At 39.7% G+C, this 15,662-nt stretch overlaps 1 protein-coding gene across 1 annotated transcript in view; it reads right to left on the minus strand.

The window, feature by feature from the left end:
- ptprk (protein tyrosine phosphatase receptor type K) overlaps nucleotides 1–15,003 on the minus strand; it is a 181,663-nt gene extending 166,660 nt beyond the window's left edge. The window contains exons 1-2 of the mRNA XM_016250223.1: nucleotides 14,681–15,003; nucleotides 12,593–12,616 (exon numbers count right to left, since the gene is read on the minus strand). Coding sequence (XP_016105709.1) covers nucleotides 12,593–12,616; nucleotides 14,681–14,753 — 97 coding nt within the window. The 5' untranslated portion in view covers nucleotides 14,754–15,003. The remainder of the gene's footprint in view (nucleotides 1–12,592; nucleotides 12,617–14,680) is intronic.
- Nucleotides 15,004–15,662: the final 659 nt, after the last annotated feature.

Raw genomic sequence — 15,662 nt, forward strand, 5'->3', positions numbered from 1 at the left:
AGACACACACACACACTCACTCAGACACACACACACACATTCACACACACTCACTCACAGACACACACTCACTCACTCACTCAAGACACACACACACATACCTGTGTGGGCTTGTGAGCTGTGCTTTTCAATAAAGACAGCTCAAATCAATGTCTGATTCAGCTCTCATTAACACACTTACACTAATTACAGAATGAGTCACAGAAAGACGTCTGAATTTAACATATACTGATGAGAAGAGAAGAACTCATTACAGTAAAACGACTGAACATTCAGTAAATATGCTGTTTCACACATTCAATAGGTTGAACTGTCGTAGGGTCGTTCACACAGAACTTGTTTTTGTGTTTATAAATGCAAGATGCAGGGCATTGAAATCAAATGGAACTTGGACATTCAAAATCAATCAGAATTTGAATCATGTAAAACAGCTACACTGAGAGAGTGTGTGCGTGTCCTGGTATTCCCTCCATTACTGGGACCAAATGACCCCACAAGGATAGTAATATCAGTAAATTTTGAAATTTTTTAGGTCTCCATGAAGAAACAAGCTTATAAATCATACAGAATGAAGTATTTTGAAAATCTAAAATAGCAGAGAATTCTGTGTGAGGGGTAGGTTTAAGTGTAGGGTTAGGGTAATGGGGATAGAAAATACTAGAGCCCGACCGATATATCGTTTTGCCGATATTATCGGCCGATATGAGTCTGTCGCAGATATATCGGTATCGGCGAATATGCTACTGGCTACCTAGGTCAGTGTAGAGAACACTCACTCAAGACACACACTCACTCAGACACACACTCACACTCAAGACACACACATTCACACACTCACTCAAGACACAAACACACTCACACACTCACTCAAGACACTAACACTCACACACAGACACACAAAACAACACTCACAAAATACGATATTATCGGCCGATATGAGTCTGTCGCAGATATATCGGTATCGGCGAATATGCTACTGGCTACCTAGGTCAGTGTAGAGATGCGCGGATGAGCTCAAACTTCACCCGAGTCCGCTGCTTCAAATAAATTAACCGCCTGCCACCCACCCACACCTATATTTGATCGTCACATTACAATGACTCTATTTCTTAGTTTTCCATAATGATATGATGGATGGTTCATTTTTAACAGCAGATTCAGTGGCATTAGAGCTGATCTGTGCATCACGACACGCGTCTACGGCGCATTACGGCTCCACGGCCACCGGAGCTGATCGCGGCCACTCAGTCAATGCTGGTGTTTATACCGGCCGCACCGCGGCCCAGAACTCATGCTCATCACATTGGTCACATCACATTTCCTAACTGGGTTTCTACAACGGATGCGAGCGGCGCAACAAAATACAATAGAACCCATTATATTCAGTGATGTTGTCTACACCGGATGCGGCGCGACACAACACGACAAATCCCCGACAGTACTGATGCCTCGTTCTATTTATGACGTGCTGACACGAAGTTCAAATGATTTTCAACGGTCACTTTGTCAAGTCCTGTTGCGGCGCAGACACGGTGTCAGCATAGTTTGTCAGACTCCGTAACGTAGCAGATTGAAAAGTTAGCATCTTTCTGCAGTCCAATAGATGGCAGTGCGGCGGTGGCTTGAGTCTGTTGAATGGTGATTTAATGCTACGTTGTCACCTAGTTGGAGAGACTCAATGCTAAAATAAATAAACAACGTCCCCGTCTTTTACTTTAACTATGAGCTTACCATCATTTGCTACATTAGTAGGGCTCTATGATTTCCACGATGCAGAAAACATGTCCGGAATCCAGTCATAAATACGGAATTTACTGTATAATGCGGAATTTCATGGAATTCATCATATTTTTGATGAATAAATAAAAATGAATCAAATCACAATATAGACTAGTGTCTGTGAATGTTATACTGCAAAAATACTATTTAAATATGAATCCTCATGCTCTGCATGTTCATTCGATTGCCAGAAAATACACAACAGAATTTGTGAAAAAATATTATTTATTATTCATTATTTATTCATTTTAGATGTTTACATTTGGAAAAGCTGTGCTTCCGGCATAAACCTGCCCCTGTTGGTTTGGCAGTAGCTTGCTTGCCCTACCCTTATGAAAATTAACCATGGTTTTATTATAGTAAGTGTAGTAACCATGCTTTTTGGCATATTGATTACCATTTGTATACCCACAGTTTTACTACAAATATCATGGTTAAACTATGGTTAGTGTAGCAAAACCATGGTTAATTTGTGGTTATCATGGTTTAAGTATAGTAACCATGGTTTTTTGGTTTTATTTGTAGTAAAAGCATGGTTAATTTTCGTAAGGGCAGTTACATTGTTTATTTTCTTAATTCAAGTTATATATATTTTGTTCTATTTGTGTTTTTAAGTTATTTATAATAAGTAAACTTCACTGTTAAGTGCACTGATGTCAGACTCATGACTTTGAATAATAAAGTTTATTATTAAATTGTTAAATACCTGAAACACAACTGAAATGCTCATACAGACTCAGAAAAAAGGTGCAAAGCTGTCACTGGGGTGGTATCCTAACCTAAGGTGCAAAAGCTACAATTATTTACTCCTAAATGGTACATATTAGCAGCTTAAAGGTACAGATTAGTACTTTAAAAGTACATATTAGTCCCTTTTGAAAGGGTACTGCTGTAGTGACAGTTTTCTACCTGTTTTTCTACCTGAGAATGTAAATCATGATGTGCTCTGCATGTCCAGATATCAACAGGTTTGTGTGAGGAGCAGGTTTAGGGTCTATAAGATGTCCTCATGAATGTAATGTGAGTTTGTGTGTGTGTGAGTGTGAGTGTGAGTGTGAGTGTGAGTGTGAGTGTGCGAGTGCGAGTGCGCGAGTGTGCGAGTGTGAGTGTGCGTGAGCGAGTGTGCGTGAGTGTGAGTGTGAGTGTGAGTGTGCGAGTGCGAGTGCGAGTGCGAGTGTGCGTGAGTGTGTGAGTGTGAGTGTGTGTGTGTGAGTGAGAGGATCGTCATACTGTGTTAATCAGATCTCTCACAGTCGCTCAGCAGGACCATCATAATTATCTGAGCTTAAGTTCCTGCCCTGTCGCTCTCTTTCAGTCTGTTAAGTTTGGGTTTAGCATGCCAAGAGACAAATGATATACACAAAACTATCTAAACACAGACAGTGAAAGACAGTGATTTACACTGAAACACTCAGAGCCAGTCATTTTAGCAAAGATAAATCACAAATAAGATCTCTGTAACATCTCTAATGTTTCTCCTAGAAAGCGCGTAGACTAAATGGAGAGGAAATGAAGGAAGAAGATACCGACAGAAGTCTGCAATCTAAAGGCAAAGATGTCTGTTTTTATTTTTCGTAATTAGTGCTGGGCGCTATGACCAAAAATTGATATCACGGTATTTTCCAAAATTATACCGGTTTCACGGTACATGACGGTATTTTTTTTTTCAAGCATGAGCAGGTGTTAATCATATTTTCTACTGATTGAGAGGAAATACTGCAGTATATAGACTTAGAATGCCCTATTTTACTGTCATGATGAGTGAATATTGTCCAAAAATACCACACTAAATAGTGACTAAACACGACCCCTTTTAATACATGTTATCCAGGAGTCACTCTCATTTATAATCACGGCATCGTCTGATAAAATCAACATGCATCTACACTAAAGAGCGGCTATATTACTTTTTTGTCTCATGCAGCGCACTGCCTGCGTCTGAGTAACAAACAAAAAAGTGCATGTGATATTACAGACGAACTACGCTCATATTTATAATTCCTAATAATCAGTAAGCGACAGGTGCTGGGAAACGCTGTTTTGTACTCATTTACTGAGGAGTCGGCTGCGGTGCTTCTCTGCCGCTCACTGCACAGAACAGATAGTTCTACAGCTTCAGTTTCGGAACTTTCACGCTTAGTAACACATGCAGCTGTTCCCTCACCACAGTGCAACAGTGAAAAGAGACCCCTTTCAAACAGTGTCGCGTTCTGAATGTTGTTTAAGCGGCATACACCGGTATTGCGGTATTTTAAAAATTCATATCATAACAAAAATAAACACCGGTATTCGGTATGAACCGGTATACCGCCCAGCACTACTCGTAATAGTGCAAGCACTGGAGAATAATCTGAGAGAAAGATGAGACTTCACTATGATGAACCTCTCAATAACTGAACGCTCCTTCGGGTGTTTTTTCATCTCTTGTCTCTCGGTTTGTCCAGTGTTTCTGTCATGCAGCAGAAAGCACTCGTTCTGTGGCTAAATTCCTGTGACTGCGAGTGTGCCCAAATGACCCCATTATTGTTAGTTCACACACAATGGGCTGTGGTTAACCTAAACCACATGTGGCCCGACAGAAAGAGAGAGTGGGACCCTGGGAGCACACACACACACACACACACACAGCAAGACTCCGAGTTTACAGGAACATGTTGACGGCTACTCTCACGCCATTTCTTTTGGTCTTTCCCTGTTGTATTTGGCCATCAGCAAGAGCTTTTCACAATGATGAGAGACAGCCTGCAAACAAATCACGTAAGCACATCCGAGTGTAACACAAACTTCAGTGGACAAGCACACACACACACACTACAGGAGTCAAATAAAGCATGTCAGATCAATTGTTCTCTTCTTTTCAGCTGTGACCTGTTTTCTGTTTGAAAAGAAACACACTCATCAGATTTACTGACTATTGTACATGTGCAACACAACTAATGCAACCTACATTCTGGCATTCTATCAGTGCGGTTCACCCATACAAAACCATAATGCTTTCAAATCAAAACAGTCTCAGTACACTCTCCTCAACAGCACACATGATTTGAGGAATCGTTCATGTCTGGAACTCAAACACACACTCAACTTTAACACTTGCACAGATGCAGTGAGGACTAACGTTGTGAGCTACTCAATTGGTGAAGTTCCTGTAAAGGCATTTTCCTTTGTGCTTTGACCTCGGCTGTAATTCACGTCAACACTAAACACAGGCTGAATCGTCGGAGGCCTGGAGTGGGGGATGAACGAGGGTCTGAGAAGAAAGCCTTGTGTCTTTTGTTCAGCGTAGGCTGTAAATTCCAGTGTGAAGGTGTGAGGAAAGAGTCTGGAGACACGCCGTCTCCTGAGGCCCCGGGACAGTGCCGGGATAAACAGCAGGCAAGACATACACCGTGAGATGAAGAGCTCTCACACCTCTCTTATTAGCATCAATTAACACCAGCATAATGAGAAAATCCTCTGTACGGTCCATGTTCCTGCTGTAAGGGAGGAAACTCATGTGGACTGATCAATGACACGTAAAATGAGGACTATCACCAAGCAAATATGTGTTTGTCTGCCAGTGGATCTGCAACGGCTTGAAGTTCTTTTTCAGGCGTAATCATATGGAGGTCATCGTAAGTTCGTAACTATTAAAATGTTTAATGTTTTTGAAAGAAGTCTCTTCTGCTCACCAAGACTGCATTTATTTGATCAAAAAGTGCATACAGTGCAAAACAGTGAAATATTAATGGCACAATATGTAATTTTTGCCGCTGGAGGGCGCGTATTCAAAATAAACAAAGAGACAAAGGTGTAGTTTGATGACGCTAGTTAAAATGGCTTATTTCTCTGGATTTAAACATTCGTCGAAACATTTGGGATAATGCAAGCACACAAGTCAGCAAAATATATAACACTGTTCTAGTGGTTTTGGGATATTTTAATAAAAAAAATCTTATATATTGTGCCTTTAACAAGACTCAAACTGACACAGGCAGAGTGAAAGACTGGATCGTTCTAGTGGTTTTGGGATATTTTAATAAAAAAAATCTTATATATTGTGCCTTTAACAAGACTCAAACTGACTCAGGCAGAGTGAAAGACTGGATTTTTTCGATCAGGTAGGGTACAAGTGATTTCAAAACATTTCAGCCGGTTTATATATATGGTGTATATATTATTTATCTCGTATAAGATGTATTTTAGTACTACGGTGATTATCTCTTCTATCGCGAGCAGGACAAACAACAATGCAGAATATTAATAACTGTGACTGGGACTGTCATATACATAACATTATAATGAGAACACTATTATAATAAAACGCAGTGAATTTTTAGAGTTTAGTTGCCGTGTTTCTGCACGTTGTTGCGTGAAGAACGCATCCACAAAAGGAGTTCATTCAGAGCTGCGCAGACACGTTCATGTGCATTCATTTTGTGCAGATAGCCTATAATTTGTAATATTAATGTTATGTTGTATAAATAACGAAGCATATTCTATATTAGATAAATGATGAGTTAAATTCCATTGATTAAAAACCTGCTGCTTCACTCTACTGGTCATCTTCAGCGCGTGCAGCTCAAAACAGAAATGCTGAACATTAATAACTACTGTCATATACATAACGGTATAATGGAGCAATATTATAAAAAAAAATGTGTGAATTCTTAGGGTTTCGCTTAACGTTTAACTATTTTTTAATCAAAACATAAAACATTATTTACCCCGTTTGTATCTGCAAGGCGTCCGTTACACATTTTCCCTGTGTGTTAACGTAATTAACTGTCGAATGTCTGACTTGACTCTTGGTAATGTATTTTGCCCCGCCCCCAAACATATGATTCGACTATCAGTCAAATAACGGCAAGATTCGAAACTTATGATGAAAATCCTTAGCCGGGGAACACATGATCCTTCAGAAATCATTCTAATATTCTGATTTGCTGCTCAAGAAACATTTCTGATTATTATCAATGCTGCCCAATATTTTTGTGGAGACTGTGATACATTTTATTTTTCAGGATTCACAGATGAATAGAAAGTTCAAAAGAACAGCATTTATTTGAAATAAAAATCTTTCTTAACAATACAAATGTTGTTACTGTCACTTTTGATCAGTTTAATGCATCCATGCAGAGTAAAATTATTAATGTTTTCTTTACTGTTTTAATAATTTCACAATATTACTATTTTCACTGTATTTTTGATCAAATAAATGCAGCCTTGGTGAGCAAATCGTAATTATTCCAAACTCTGAACTGCCTGTGTGTGTGTGTACGCATTAATTATTTACTTCTACATTTATTTATTTTTGCCATTGTTTTGTTTGAATATTTATTGACATTAGGAGCAGCGTTTCACAGTTGCTCACCCCTCCCTACAGAAGCAGAGCTGAATGCACATGCGTTTGATTGACAGCGCTGAATCCCGCCCCATGAGGTGCCACCTGTGCTGACTCTTCCTGCGGTCTCTCCCTCAGGCGATCACAGCTGTTCCCTAAAACATTTGACCTAATGCAGTAAAGTAGGCTGAAAACACTAAGGAACAGATGCGCTGCTTTTCTGTTTGTTTGCCTAAAGGAAAGCGCTTAATTGGCACAGCAATTAAACCGGCCAAAAATCCTCACTCATACATTTAAAAGAGGCTCATGTGGGTTTCCTGGTCTCCAACAGGTTAGCCTAACATTATTACATTCATAACTATACTATGAAAGCTTCTAGGTACTCATGCATACACAGAGTTATATTTACCTGTTCTGTGAATAGCATGTTTTTCATTCATTCATTCATTCATGGAGCATATATAACTGTCCTGATAACAAAATAAAGAAAATATTCTCATTAGGAGAATGAAAACCTACAGTATTTTGGCATAGCCTAATCTAAAATTCATATTTTAACAAAACCGCTTCACTGCTTACTGATATTTGATATTTGAAAAAGAGAAGTGCCTGCTAAATCTAGATTATGTAGAAAAAAAATGTATGTCTTTTTTTTTTTGGAATTATGATCAACAGAAAAAGAAAAAAAAAAATCCATCAAACCACAACACAATGGTCAGAAATGTAAAAATGGTGCATGCATATGAACCAAAAATTCAAAACAAACAAAAAAAAAAACTGTTTCAATAAATGACAAAAGTGGCCCTAATATGATATTTTTTAATTAATAATAATAACTAATACTATTATTACTCCAGCTAGTTTAAAGTGATGAAAGAGTACTGCAATAGTGCACCAGAGTCATTTTTCTCCTGAACCGTTGAGGAAAAATCCTGCTTCTGTCGTTTTTTCAATATAGTCTCATTACAAATGCTATATTAGCTTTTACAAGTCAAAGTCAGATATCAAAAGTAGGCCGTTTTGAGCTGTGATGTGCAGACACACGACACCTTAATTCCAGCTGACGTCTGATAGGATTCACATGCGCGCATCTCAAAGGAGCCGGGAATGAAAGACAGGTAAATCACTGTGAGTCAGACACACACCTAGACATGTTCAAACTTGATATCTTCAAAACATCATGGTGCTGACACAGATATAAGACAAGCTGACTCCAGTCAGATGAATCATGGGGAGGCATACAGCCTCTCTGGTTCTCATTTCCACACTCATTCACACCGGCTCGCTCTCATCTCACATCTGCCAGCCGTTCTCCTGTCTCAGCATGTGCTCAGACGGACCCCAGGTAAAATAATCACAGGGAGCTGCCGATCACAATTAAGAGCCGCGTGGAGTGCGTGTATCAACCATCCTGAAGCCGTGGAGTCAGAGGACATGACAACCATTTTGTGTAAAATTAAGGCAGCAGAGTGATTTTTGCAGCATTAAACACAGCTGAAGGTTGAGCCAAGAGCTCTCGCTGGAGGAAACGCTCGGAGATCTGCCCGTAGAAAAGAAAAACCGCAAATGAGATGACATGGAGATTAAATGCTTCTCAGATGTTTCTCCTGAACAAAAGACTCGCATACTCTCATGTCTATTTTAAATCTCATACGGTGCTCCGATTTACCAACATAAAGAGCAAATCACAAAAGAAATCTCTTTAATATCACAATTGAGATGATGAGAGCTTTCCTTAAGTCTGCTTTTCAGAGCTTTTCTCCTTAACAAAAGACTCAAATACTCTCATGTCTCCTTTAGAGTTTCAAATCTCAACAGCGTCTCACACTGTGCTCTGAACATCAAGCAGAAAATCAAAAAATGAGAAATCCATTTCTTTTTTAATTGTAAAATGGAAATGTTTACTTGCAGATGAATCTCCTGCTTCATGAAGTTACTCTCGTGGCTCCTTGAGTTGCAGATCTCAACAGTGTCTCATATTGTGCTCAGAATCACCAACACACATGTATTAAAACAAATACATTTATTTAATATTGCAATATTTTAGCACCTTGAGCCCATGACCCTCATGAAAATACATCGATTACACTACACAGACTCTATCAAAGAATGGCATTCATCACGGTTTATCCTCTTCTTTCACATGATTTGAGCTTCAACGCACGTCTCTGCAAAAAAATAACACGCAGCACTTTGACCTTAACAAGAAAAGAGTTCGAGATAGAGTCACTGAAGGGCAATTTTACTATTTAATCATTTACATGTAATTTCTAATGTGCATAATATGCTGATTATTATATGTATGTCAATATGCCTTTTAAGTTGTGTCATACAGCATGTAGTATCTAGATACACACACACACACACACACACACACACACTCAACCTCTCCTCCATGTCTTTTTGGTTTTCACATAATGACATTATTCACATTGGCCTATAATTATTAGCTGCACTTTGAAAAGTGAACGGCTCAAACGACTGCAGCACTGAGGAATGTCAATGTGAAATGACCTTAAGGACACTAGTGAACAAAGTTACTCAACGCATGGACCACTGACTAGGGCTGGGTATTGACACAAAATTCCCAATTTGATTCAAAAGCTTGGGAATTGATTAAATTTCAATCGATTCAATTCGATAGTGATTAAATAGGATATCATGTACAGTACATGTTAACTTTTTTCAAGGAATAAAATCACTCAACTAATGCTGTAAACTATACAGGGAATACTATTGCTTGGTACATTAATATTACAGTGATTTGTAAACAAACACTTAACTTGCACAAAGGGCAGTTTTTATAATAATAACAATATTATTATATAATAAAACACTATTTAAACTTTCAATGATGTTTATTTATCAGTGGATGTCATAAAAACTAGTTTGAGACATGAGTCATTTTTAGTAGCTACATCGTTCTGATTCTTTCAACACTCTGATTTTCATTCATGTTCATTTTTTACATTTCTTTTTACTTTTCCATGCTTTTAGCGGACAGGACAGGAGAGAACGACAGGAAATCGTGGGGTGGAGGGTTGGGAACGGGATTGGCAAAGAGCCGCAAGTCGGGACTCGAACTTGGGTTGCCAGAGGTGCAGTTGCACTATATGTCAGTGCGCTAGACTATCAACGCTGACCATTCATGTCGATTTTATGCAGTAACTAGTAGTAAAGAGGAAGAGACGATCGGTTCACATGTACTTGGATTGAGTCACGACACATCAAAGAGCGCCAAAGGCTATTGCTTGTATTTTGCAATAAATTTGAAAGAATTCAAAAAAGTAACAAAGCACAAATAATGTTTTGTGAAGTTTTGTTCACACATCAACTGAAAACAACATAAATCAATTCTTGGCATTTAAGAATCAATTGAAATGAAGTTCATTGAAATGACAATCAATTTCAACCTACCGCTGACAACTCAGCTCCGTTTCTAATGAGAATAACTTCATTCATTCACATTCACTGAGCATCAACACATGCTGACAAAACCTCAGCATGAGCCGAGAAGACTGTGTGTCGTTATGCAGGACTGGATTAAAAATCCATACAGCTGCATCAGATGAAACACTAAAGCGCCTGACGTACTTGTCAGGTATTGATTTTTCGTGCATAATCTGAGAAACTTCAACGAGGAGAAAAACGCTCTCCAAAGACAATACCTGTCTGCCGTAAATAGATTTTGTAGCGAGTCTGCAAAATATGCGCGGCGCTCTCTCGCAGCTGCTGTGATAAGCAACTTGCGTCCGCGGCCGGAGCTGTGATTTAACACAGACACAAGACCCTCTGTGACCTGCCAGCAACACAAGCACATACTGCTCTGCAGATGGGATGCGCTGCCAGGCGGCACGTGAGCACGACACATTCACATGAAAACTGTTCTTTCTTTCTTTCATGTCTCGCTCTGGTCTTGTGCATGATATAAAAAAGAAAATATCAAAATGTAACCTCTTTCTGTTGGTGCACATGGGAAATTATTATTAACCAATAATATTATTGCCCAATTTGGTTGCAAATGCCACTGGATGTTGCCTGTGAGACTCAAATTGACACTATTTACTTTCTTAAAAGGATAGCTCACCCAAAAATGAAAATCCTGTCATCGTTTAATACTCCGTCTTGTTTTAAACCTGTACGGGTTTCTTTCTTCAGCTGAATACAAAATAAGATATTTTGAAGAATGTGAGTAACCAAACAGCTGACGGTAGCCATTGACTTCCATAGTATTTTTTTTCCACTATGGAAGTCAATGGCTACCATCAGCTGTTTTGTTAACAGCATATTTTGTGTTCAACAGCTGAAAGAAATTAATACAGGTTTGGAACAACTTGAGGGTGAAAAAATGTTGACAAGATTTTCATTTTGAGGTGAACTATCTCTTTAAATCGTGTTCCTGCTCTTACTGGGAATATGATTCACGGGTACACATTGCAATCATTCCATGCATTTTAAATGCTTGCTTATGCATGCTTTCATCAAAATGTGACAACTTGCTCTGCCTCCATGATGATTTTTCTATATAGTGACTTTTCACAGTTCAATCAGATTGACTGATAGATCAAATCAATAGTTTTTTCTTTTTACTGGCTAATACATGTTAAAAAAATACAATGTTCAAAAAAGCTCCATACAGCTGACATACAGTCGAGTGCTGTTCTCCAGGAGCATCAGGCTCATTCCCACTGGGCTGATTAGACGACCGTTACACTGAATCTCAGCTCTCGGGGGCGAAAACACATGCTCATATTCTTCCATTCCTCCTCAGATTCACTAAACATCACTTTACACCCCATCTCTATCATTACATCCACACCGATGACAATGACCCGAGAGGCAAAGCATTATATTCATGAGCTAGCCATTCACGACTCCACGCACAAAAGCCTTGTTAAAGTCACACGGAAGACCTTGTTTTACCTCTGCTGTAAACCCACACACACCAGTGCAATCGTGTAATCACAGTCGGGTAAGAAATGTGCAGAATTTGCTATTGTGTCCGAGTGCCGCTCACAAGGCTTTCCTTTAAAACCATTTCAAAGTCAGCACACCAACTCCATTAAAGAAATGTAAAAGCAAACTTTCCCTCTGTCCTTCTCTGCAATCATGTTTCTATGACAGCCTGCAATGAAATGTACTCTGAATGTACCTGGGTAAAAGAATCAAGACGATTACAAACACGACTCCAGCGCTTTTGCTGTGAAAGCTGATTGCGAGGGAATTCTGGGAAGTGATGGCTTTCCTGTTAGTGTGCATTTAGGGGGTAAACACAGCTGAATTATACGTTGATATGTTTGTGTGCATTACTGCGGCTCACAGTCACACAAACCCCCGCAGCTCATGTGGACTTGAGGCTGACAGAGCGGCACATCAGGACGAGGTCATTGGTTCAAGTACTCAGACACAGATGCCCTGGACAGATGTTTATGATGATGATGATGATGATGATGGCAATGATGATGATAGCGGCATGGATTTACAACTCACCTTTCTCCGCATGTCCCATTTGAGCTGCGTCCAGAGAAAGAGAAAGAGAGCGATATCAGGGATTATCTCGCTCATTCACAGCGAGTGCTGATCCCCCTCTTCATTTCCATAACACGCTGGCATAATTACACCAGTCACTAATCAATCTCAGCCTTCCGTAATTTGCCATTTGTCATCCGTTGTTTTTGATTACTCTAATAGAATTAATCCGAGGGTTAGCCTCACTGATTAATTAATCAGCAATTACACAGACAGCTGTATCCCCCCCCACCAACCCCTGCAGACGAGCTGTGATACGGTTACAGTCAGACAGATGTGAGCATCACCCCAAATCACAAGATTAGACAGGTTAGATGTGCAGTAAAACGTTTGGCTGAAAACAGAAAACTTTGATGCTTTATTAAAGGGGTCATATGATGCGATTTCAAGTTTTCCTTTCTCTTTGGAGTGTTACAAGCTGATTGTGCATAGATAAGATCCCTGAAGTTGCAAAGACTAAAGTCTCAAAACCAAAGAGATATTCTTTATCAAAGTTAAGACTCTGCCACGCCCCCCTAAAACGGCTCGTTCTAACACGCCCCCACATATCTACCTCAGAAAAAGAAAAAAAAAACCTAGTTTGGTTTCATCTGACCTGTATTTTACAATAAATTTCCTTTATTTACAAAGCGATCTACATAATAATGCTGATGATATTACCAATAATGTGGTGAGAATTACAAAGTGATTCACAGGTTGTAATTTAATATCTGATACCGTGAGTAAAATCAAAAGAATTTATAGTGACACATCTGGAAAACTCATGCATTTCTCTCATTTGAAAGCATTTTAACATCGCAACAGCTCTATTTTGTCCTCATATCTGTATAAAACAACTAAAAACATCTGCCAAAAGTATTTGATGTGCTCCTCACCTGATATATTGTGGTCACATTTGCAGCTAAAACTGCTCAATACTAGAATATTACAATTATATATATATGTGTGTGTGTGTGTGTGTGTATATATTAAAAAGAAAACTGATTTTGACTCTCAAAAGCACTCTGCAACAAACCCCTGAAAGAAACATCATGAAGAATTGAACAAAATCAAGTTAATACAGTTTTAATCCTGCATTTTGAAAAGTTCATCAGGTTTTCACTAGTTCTAAAAACCCTCAAGAAAGAGCACTGCGCGGAAATCCTGTGAGAAATCATATTATAATGTCAAGCCAATCCGAAAGGATGCTAAAAGAAGCATAGCACTCTAGTAAAGAAACACATTCTTACGGGATTTTCTGTTCTTAAATGCTTCCAATGCTTTACTTTTTACCTGGACGTGTATAGTAAAAAGAAAACTGATTTTGACTCTCAAAAGCACTCTGCAACAAACCCCTGAAAGAAACATCATGAAGAATTGAACAAAATCAAGTTAATACAGTTTTAATCCTGCATTTTGAAAAGTTCATCAGGTTTTCACTAGTTCTAAAAACCCTCAAGAAAGAGCACTGCGCGGAAATCCTGTGAGAAATCATATTATAATGTCAAGCCAATCCGAAAGGATGCTAAAAGAAGCATAGCACTCTAGTAAAGAAACACATTCTTACGGGATTTTCTGTTCTTAAATGCTTCCAATGCTTTACTTTTTACCTGGACTTAGAATACGGTTTTCTTACGAGACTGTTAAAGGAGGTTTAGGAGTTTTAAACCCTCGCAGATTGTCCCGGTGATGTCCTACAGGAGAACCATTCGTCGAGTCGTTAGAAATTAAAACTAATTACATCTAGTTTGTGTGCTGTTGGACAGGAATACATCTCCCATTGGAACCACGACAGAATCCCGAGCGGACCGCTGAGGAGGTGTTAACGGGGTTCGGTGGAAGACTTTCACTGCGCGTCGCTATTCTCTCACACAAAGCCAGCCCAAATCATCCGCACCCCTCACTCATAACCTGCCAGAAGAGCCACCTGGACACACAGATGAACTTGTGATGTGGAAACTTGCGCTCGAGCCACACAGAAAGGTGCGCACGCATCCAAAAGCAACAGCCATGGAAACTTTTGCTCGTTCCGCTCCGGGGATCGTTAAAGGTGAATCTTTAGGCACTTACCGGGTGTGTACTGGGCTCCTGCGCTTCCAAACGCCGTATGCAGGAGTAACATGCTCAAAATGATGGTATCCATATCTGTCTGCCGAGTTGAGAAAGTTTTTGAAAGTGTTGGGAAATGTTTCTTATTCCAGCCGATCCGCGCGCCCCATGCTCTCTCTCCGCGTCTCGCTCCGATACTCTGTTGCGCTGCGAGCGCGAGACGTCTCCGGCGCTCTCCGCGAGCGGACAGGCGCCCCCTACTGACACACACACACACAGCTTTATCAGCTCACTTCAGTCTTCTGCTTCTCCACAGCTTTCGGCAATTAATTCAGCTCGAAACACTTAATGTGCTGAAAGACCTTTTGTTTAAAGCCACGCGTAAAACCTTACTACTTCCTGCCTGGAAACCTCACCTGCGCTAGGATCTGTACACACACAGCAAATCAAAAGCAGCCTGCACTTATAGCCAATCGCAAAGCCATTCTTGCCTGTCAGTCATTTTGAGTGACACTGTTAAATGACGCGTAGTGGGCGGGGTTTTGGGAGGAAGGCGGGTGCTTCGAGGGATTTGGGCTGATATATAGTGACTGGGTGGCCAGAAGTTAGGATCAAAACGTACAGCAACTTTAATGTACAGACTCTGTTTGGTAATTTAAAGGGGTCATATGATGATATTTTAAAGATCATTATTTTGTGTATTTGGTGTAACAGAATAGCGTGCACTTTTCATCTTTAGTTGCAGATGTCACAGTTATCTTCTTGCTGTCTAGCTGTATAAGTTTATCATGTTAATAAAGCTTGTTCAAATTAAACTGAACTGCATTGAGAAAGAGAAAATTAAAAGTTGACAGAAACGTAGGTGTGCATGTGTGTAATATTGCAGAGTTGAGGTCTCAGGGTCAGAGGTCATGACCTCCTCAGTCTCCTGCAACACCTCTGACTCTCCTGCAGTCATTACATGTTAACAACTGTATTTAATGCACATGCACAGGTGCGAGAG

Source organism: Sinocyclocheilus grahami, unplaced genomic scaffold (genome assembly GCF_001515645.1).
Source record: "Sinocyclocheilus grahami isolate Dianchi unplaced genomic scaffold, SAMN03320097.WGS_v1.1 scaffold975.1, whole genome shotgun sequence".
Lineage (NCBI taxonomy): Eukaryota > Metazoa > Chordata > Actinopteri > Cypriniformes > Cyprinidae > Sinocyclocheilus > Sinocyclocheilus grahami.